The 8,233-nt window shown below is 39.2% G+C and overlaps 1 protein-coding gene across 1 annotated transcript in view; it reads left to right on the top strand.

Annotated features, from left to right (window-relative positions):
• Positions 1 to 403: 403 nt before the first annotated feature.
• cdk19 (cyclin dependent kinase 19) overlaps positions 404 to 8,233 on the top strand; it is a 61,316-nt gene continuing 53,486 nt past the window's right edge. Inside the window, exons 1-2 of the mRNA XM_067573046.1 lie at positions 404 to 877; positions 6,529 to 6,604. Of these exons, the coding sequence (XP_067429147.1) occupies positions 750 to 877; positions 6,529 to 6,604 (204 nt within the window). The 5' untranslated portion in view covers positions 404 to 749. The remainder of the gene's footprint in view (positions 878 to 6,528; positions 6,605 to 8,233) is intronic.

Raw genomic sequence — 8,233 nt, 5'->3', positions numbered from 1 at the left:
GTAAAGCCCAATGATAATAGAATAATGATAGAATGTAATTGTATTTTATTTCCACAATACCACCTAGGCAAAAGGTAACCCCTTTCAGGAAAAAAAGGCTTCAGCAGTCTGAGTATATATGTATATAAATTATGTGTGTGTGTGTGTGTGTGTGTGTGTGTGTGTGTGTATATATATATATATATATATATATATATATATATATATAAAGGCAAGACATCAGCAATTTTGGTGTCTTAATTTATTTATTTTCAGAGAAACTAATGTTTTTCTGTAAACACCGAATATATTTCTTGTATTACCTCGATAATAATTTGAATATATGATATAAAATCAACGCCATCAACATTTTAGGAGTGATAAAAATATTTCTTAAGTATCTGTATTGACTATAAGGTATGTGCCCTGTTTGTACACCACGAAATCCAAACCACCAATGTCTGCATTTTTGAAGATCGTTCATAAGTACGCAAAGTGCAACAAACCGCAGCGAGAAACGCGGGTTGTAGTTTCTTTACATCTCCGCTGACGAACTGGCGAACGGCAGCCCCTGCTCAAAGAAACTACCTTACCCAGCGAGCTTTGCGCGCCAATTAGAAACGTCAACGAGCCAGTGAACATTAAGCGGAGCAGACCAAAATCCCAAACAAGGAAATGGTGGGGGAATAAAACGACCAGATTATTTAATTAATGCATGTAATAATTAATATTTTATTTTATTGTAAATTAAGACGTATTTATGGGTTAAAATGGATTACGACTTCAAAACAAAGCTGGCGGCCGAGAGAGAGAGAGTAGAAGATCTGTTCGAATATGAAGGTTGCAAAGTGGGTCGAGGCACCTACGGGCACGTTTATAAAGCTAAGCGCAAAGACGGGTAAGATAACCGTGAACGTTATTGTTTATACTGACATAAAACTGACTGCAGGATGCATTTTCTGAACACACAGCTCGGTTGAGTATTGTTAGATTTGAACCTCCCCGAAGCGATAACCCGTGTCTCTGTGTTTTTGTTTTCATGTAACGCACTCACTCACTCACCAACGGTCCCCCCCCCCCCTCCTCCCCTTCCTCCTCTCCCTCCTCCTCTTCCCCACCACCCCCCCAAAACAACACAGTAAAGCAGCGGTTCTATTTATTTTTTGACAAGTCTCTTCATGAGGTTGGTGATGAAGACAGCCTGCTCTTAATGTATCTAAACGCGCTGGCACCGTCATTTCACGCGGTTGTGACATTTCAGCGGGTTTTTTTTTCGTGGCCAAGCTGCTCCCCCATTTTTAACACTGTGCACAGCCAAACTTTTTTTTAGACCCACAGTGAAATGTAATGTCTCGTATCTGCTCTCTACATTGTCGCAGGTGTGAATACAGTGTATATTAGAGCAACAGCGAGATGTACATATACTGCATGTTCTCTCATTCCTGAGCTACTATGCCAGCAGAGTCAGTATTTGTTGCTAAATTAATCTAAATTCCCTGTTGACAAATTACTTGGCAGTGCTGTCTTATTTTAAGAGTGAATTATGTTTAATACTGAAATTTGTAACATTGCCAAAAGTTAGGTTAATCACTCTGACCTGACAGCTTAGAAAGTAAATGAAATGCAAGAGGTAACAGGGGGATAGTGCATGATGACTTACTTCCTTTTCTCCGTTTCATGTGATAAATTGTATATCTTTGTTTTTTTTCGGGCTGCTGGTCAAACAAAGTAAGTGCTCTTAAGTAGTGATTCACCAGTTTCACATTTTATATCAGTTCTGGTGCCTATAATATGGCCATATTACACTAATTGGCCATTAGCCATATGTGAACAATCCACATGAAATACTGTTTCTTTGTCATTATTGTTATGAAATTGTAGTTACAGCATTTTATGTATCTTCTAGAACAGTGGTTCCCAAACTGGGGGTTGGGACCCCCACAAGGGGTTGATGGATTAATCTAAGGGGTAGCGAGGTGACAGGATAGGATAGGACATCAGAAAAAAACATATCTCTGACACACAAAATTGTTTCTTTTTAATCTTTCCTTTACTTTTTAAGCTCTCTTTCATTCCGTTGCAACGTGTGATGAGGGGTCCCAGGTAGATTTGCTTTATTTTATGGGGTCACAACCCAAAAAGGTTTGGAACCACTACTCTAGAAAAACATGATGAAGTTTGCACAGGCCCAAAAATCTTGCTACAGGGATCAGGTATCAGCCAGATGTTACTGTCACTGTTGTTATAAAATTGTAATAATACAGCTGTATAAACCTTCAAGAACAATGTAATAGAAATGTACACATCCTAAAAAGAATGTCACAGTGATCGGGGGATCGGCCAGATGTGACTGATAAAACAGTTTCTTTATAGTATAATCAAAATTTGCACGAGGCTAAAAAAGAATGTTGGTGTGTGAAGATTTCCACTTATAGTTAAGACGTTATATGTGCAAGGAAACATGAAAAAGAGGAAGTGCGCTGGTATTGTATCAATACTCAGAGTTTAAGATTAGGAAGTTGTATCAGGAGGGAAAAGTTACATCAGTGCAGCTCTAAATTTGTAAGTTGCATTTGTCATATTTTTGGCACTTTATAGTAGGCAAGATAACTGTGTGTCAGATAAGTCTTTCCCCCATTCACCATTGACTCACTGAGTTGTTGTAAAGCTGAGTCAAGCCTGCTCTCAGTGTCTTATCGTATTCGCCTCTACAACTCTGGATAATAGAGATGTGATGTAAGGTCAACAGGTGAACACAGTCAGGTCGCAGGCAGTCATCTCTGCAGTTAATACCTGAGAGCTGGTTTAATGTGCTGAAGGAATCCTCAAGCAATAACATCCCCAAGGTATTTGTAGAGGCTGCAATGCATATATACTTACCTAACTGCTCTCTTAAAAAGTACTGAACAAATATAAGAGGAAATAGATTGAGATGGCTGAAAATATTCCTGATAAGCATCAAGTGTGGTGTCAGTAAAGCACAGATAATTCTTTACTTCAGCTCATTACTGTTATACACAGGGATTTTTTGGTTCTTTTATTTGCATCATTCAAGCATTATCCTGCATGTAAACTCACTTTCCTGAGAAGAAAATAAAGCAGTCAATAGATGTAGCAATCCTTTATGATTTGTCCCACCCAGGATACCGTAGCTCTTTGGGCGTTTTAGTTTACGACTGAATTAGTCCCATGCATTGATGATGATTTTGTAATATGTGTGGTGGCAGATTGGTAGGTTAGAGATACTGCTTTGTAATAACAGGTTCTCTGGGCTGATGGCCAGCACTGACACCCTCCAAAAATGCTGCTCCCCTGGCACCTTCACACACACACATATTTCTTTATTGTATCTAACCATTATTCTAATTGATAGTACAAAATTCTTATAAGTGGCAGCATTAAAAAGCAAAACATCAAAGTTAAATTCAAAAAGAACATAACAAGACAAGTTAAACTGGTAAACAGTATCAAGACCTTTTCACAGTTTGTCTTGTCAAAAAAGGGAAAGACAGGTGCTACTGGAAACATTAACAGTGGCTCAGTTCTGACTCACTTCAATGGAGCGCAGGATTCATTAATGTGAGTGATTAAACCTGTGTGTTTCTCCTGCCAAGTCAAAATGTAGGTGGTGAAAAAGGTCTAGTCAAGTAAGCGAGTGCAGTGTAGAATGATAGAGTTGGTATTTCAACTCTAAAATCCATGAATAGACCAACTCATTCAATTTTAAGTGACTTTATAATGATGATAGTATCTCTCATCCATAAGCAGATAAGGCAGATGAAGTCATGTAAAGCATTTCACAACAAAACACAGCAGAATAAAGCAGGACTTACTCCAGAAATAAAAACCTAGCTTCACTTTGAGCGTAGAGATCATCATTTTTAGGTTTTGAATTGCATCAGTTCAATACTGTGATACAATACTTGCACCGTAGTGTGTGGTATCGTGGTCGTCTCAGTCCGTGGAAAAATAAAAACGACACCGCTATAAGTGGAATCGAGAGAGTTGTCGCTGTCAGCCTGGATTTTATTCTCAGAGGCTGTAGGTGAGGCACTGGGGAGGGAAGGCATCACATATTCCCAGTACGCCTCACCTGTACAGCTTATTTAAGTGAAAACTGACAGGAAGCAATTCCCTTTCTGTCTACAGTGCAAAAAAACCCAATCTAGTTATGAATTATCCTAATTTTCTACCTGAACAATCTACACTACTGCACTGTTTTAGATGTTTACTGGCTGATGATTTTGAGCTTAAGGAATATGCAATTTAAGCATTCTCATTTTTGCATTTGTTTTGTCGTCTGATAGACACACTAACAAGTTAGTACTAAGATCCTTTATGACCATTTTTCAATGTAAGTGTTGGAAATTAAGTAAATATGATGCAAATGCAATTTTGTGTTGATAAATTGTAGTTAATACATCAAATTGTAGTTTCTAGTATGGATGATATAGGTCTGTTTTAATAAGTCTTTAAATTTCAACCTCTATGTTAGCTCTACTATACTATGATGTTTCTGAAAACACCGTCATCCATGACTTCATGTCCAAACTAAACTTTGTGCTGACATGAGCAGCGCTGCTTGTCTCAGGGTTGTTTTTTTTTTAAGCATAGGTTTAAGGAGTCGGCATTGCACAGCACACACCAAGAGCCAGTCATCAACACTGAGCCGTGTGCGGTCAGTGCATCCGCAGACCACAGTGTTCCAAACTTTTAGAGAGACATGATAGGTCTGCACGCAAACCGCAGTGACGTAATTGCAGAGGGTCACACTGGCACCGCTGGCACTGACAACCCAGAAAAAGAGGGCCCAAGCCGACACTCATCTGTCGGGTGTTGTCGGGCCGTGTATGCGGTTGACCGTCAGCTGTAGACTTTGTAATGTGTTTGGCGCTGTGGCGTCTATTAGAAGCTGTTTCAGAGGCAGTGTGAGAGTTGGCTGGTTGGCCTCGTTAATCAGTGACTTCACCCATTTATTGCAGTTTCTCCTCCTCAAGCGAGATGACCGGCAGAAAACGCAAAAGCAAAGCAGACTTATGCTAAACTTCACACTGCCAGATGAAACATTATTCTAAGCATATGTTTAGAAAGTTAAATAAGATTCACGGGGGCATGGAAATGGTTTGGAGTGACAAGTTATTTCCTGTCCTGTTGGATGTTGTCTTTGCAGCGCTGGAACATTTAGTCCATTCATTAGTCAAGCAACAGAAAATTAATCTGGCACTGTTTTGTAAATCGATGAGTTGTTTAAGTAAATTTTTCAAGCAAAAATACCAAACATTCTCCGGCTCCGGCGTCGTCTAACAATGAAGTCATTCTTTACACTACAAGTGGTGCTGGAGAGCAGAGACTTCTGGCTCCTGTGTGCTCAACAAAACAAGCAATGTGAAGACTTCAGGCTTTAGGAAATTGTGACCGGAATATTTCAGTATTTTTATAGACCAAACGATTGATTAAACAAGAAACGAACTGGGAGAGTAACCGATGATGAAAAGGATAATTGTTGCAGCCTTAATCTGTTCAAATGCAGCTTTTAACTGAAGATCTGAGGTGATGCAAGTGTCTTTTTTCAGTGCTAGTTTTTTAAAAAGTTCATGTGTAAGGTTCTTAAGAGCGCAGACTGAGGCCTGTTGCAAAAAACTCCTTCCTTTCTCTGCAAACTCAAAGATATGAATTCAAATACCTGGTCTATGGTTATATGATGGAGCTGAAAAACACAAGTTATATTGTTATGGCTGAAAAAACAAAAAGGTTAAAAATTGGAGTATTAAAAGTATTAGAGATGTGTGCCTGAGAGCTCCAGTTAATCCAGGACCATCTCCAATGCAAATTAGGCTCAAGTGGGTTTGATCTTAGCACCAAGAGGACCTTTTTGATCTGTGCAGGCTGCTCATTGAATGAAGTTGTCATTGGATGCTGTCTACAGACTGCGTTTGCATTTTAATCCTTGCGCTGTTTTAAATAGAATCCTCAGAGCTTTTCTCTCCTCCTCTCTGCTCTGCTCGGATTTTGTTCGCCGGAACAATGCTCATCTTAAATAATCAATATTTGTCTGCTGAACATGATCAGCCCCGCAGTCTCACATTTCACTTATTAACTGGTTTTCAAGCACAAATGTGATTCTCAAGGGGAAACGGCTATCTAGCAAATGCCAATGAGGAAAATGGCTACAGCAAAGAGCTGCAGCCAAGCCAGTGTGTTGTTTGAATCCTGGGCATCTGTCTTTGCATCAAGGGGGAAATTCATGCTGGGCAGTGATCCAGACCAGGGTGGGGGCCACAACAGAGCACTCCTGCAGGGAATGGATAGCTCCTTGCTGCCAAAGACTATCTCTAATGGCCGAGCTTCCTCTATTCCTCTGAGGCAGTCGAAGCCTTGCAGCCTTTTTACGGCTTCTATTGTCTACTACCTCCTGCTTTAAAAATCAAAACCCAAAAGGCCAAAGCAAGGTCAGAGATCTTGATGTAGATTTTGAAAAAGCTGGACTGAAGTCATTACATCTGTGCTGTTTTGTAATGTAATTCCCATATTCTATTTTTATTTCTACAGGAAAGATGAAAAGGAGTATGCACTGAAACAAATAGAAGGCACTGGAATATCGATGTCTGCGTGCAGGGAAATCGCTGTAAGTTACAGGTTTTTTTGTTTGTGTGTTTGTTTAATATATGATGATGTATGGTTTGTACTGTGACCACGTTCACCCTTTATAAACCATTTTCACTGATGTTAATGTAGGTAGTGAGAGGAAAACACATGCTAGATTAATTAGTATTTAGTAAATTAGTAAACTAACATTAAATTCACCTCTCACTTGTGCAGTAAGTGGGCTTTCCTGTATTAATATCTTTTAATGTGACCAGTAGACCTTGGTGTTTCTGTATAAAAGGAATCTTAAAACCCTACTCTCCATTGACTGTCTATCCACGGTGGACATGTAGATCAAGATGATGTGTGCTATAATTGATGTCAGCATTAAGCTGGTGAATAAACAGAAGAGACAACTATAGCTTAACACTCCATTATCCTCTAATTATCCTACCTAAAATCCCAAATTATCTTCTCAAACGGAAAGTTTTATTGCCTTTCAAATACTTACAGGGCATTCAGACTGAACACATCCCAGCGAAACGTTTATATGGCTGGACCGTGTATCAAACACTAGAGGGCTTTTAATTTGAAACAACAGATACTGGCAGTGGCAACACGTGGTTACCAAGCCGCCAGGAAGTGCACCGGGCTTTGAAACCAATTTGACATAGAGCCAAGTATGCCAAGTTCGGACTTGTATACTTACTAGTTCAGACTTTCAAGGAATCAAGGAGCTTTATTTGTCACATGCACAGACATACAACGTAAAACCTGCAGTGAAATGAAGGGGATGCTCAGTTACCTTGCAGTTGGCAAGTTCGACTCGGAAGCAGCTCAGCTTCCTGACTGTACAGTTATAAAATAATCTCAAGTCAAAGCTCCACTAACACTTTCTTTCTCACAAAATAATAACCTCATTGACAGGGAGATGTAGTAAATTATGATAGTCAGTCTGTAAGGCCAAAATCCAAACTGTTATGTAGCTTAATAAAATAAAACTAAATTTAATATAGACTGCTCTGTTCATTTGAATACATTTGCATTTATTGAAATGTAGTGTATCTATACATGTAGAACCCCAGAGGCAGCACTGTTGTTTTGTTCAGTAACCTTCACCATTCAGTCAGTCGCAGACAGTCGGACTGGCCCTTCTGTTGTGGTCCAGCCAAAAGTGAAAGGAGCTTGTGTGGGCTTGTTTGTCAAGGCAGCGGCGCCTTGCCAGATGACATCACATTGCATTGTGGTCATTGCGGTCAACTGGTTCACCTTTTTTGCCGACAGCCTCTGAGTCAGCACCCCTTAATGGTACATTAATATGGAAGAAAATGAGGTAAACATGTCAAAGGTCCACAAATACATCTGAAGCTCTGATTTAATTGTGGTCTTTAAATCTATTTTTAAGAGCTTAAGTGCTAAGAAATTGATGTATAAAATTTTGAAACATTCCCATTATAATTTATTTCATAGAGCTCAAGGTGACGTCTTCAGTTTGCTTACAACAGGGAGAAGCATTTGAGAAACTGCAAAATGTTTTACTTGAAAAACGACTGAAAAATCAAATATGAAAATAGCTACTTATTAGTTTTCTGTCAGTTGACTAATCAATTCATCGAGTAATCATTTCAGCTAATCATTTCAGTCAACTGTTTTTTTTTTTTTAAACAAG

The sequence above is a fragment of the Thunnus thynnus genome, chromosome 18 (genome assembly GCF_963924715.1).
Source record: "Thunnus thynnus chromosome 18, fThuThy2.1, whole genome shotgun sequence".
NCBI classification, from domain to species: Eukaryota; Metazoa; Chordata; class Actinopteri; order Scombriformes; family Scombridae; genus Thunnus; species Thunnus thynnus.
The sequence above is the reverse complement of the archived record's forward strand: the minus strand, read 5'-3'. Positions and strand labels throughout refer to the sequence as shown.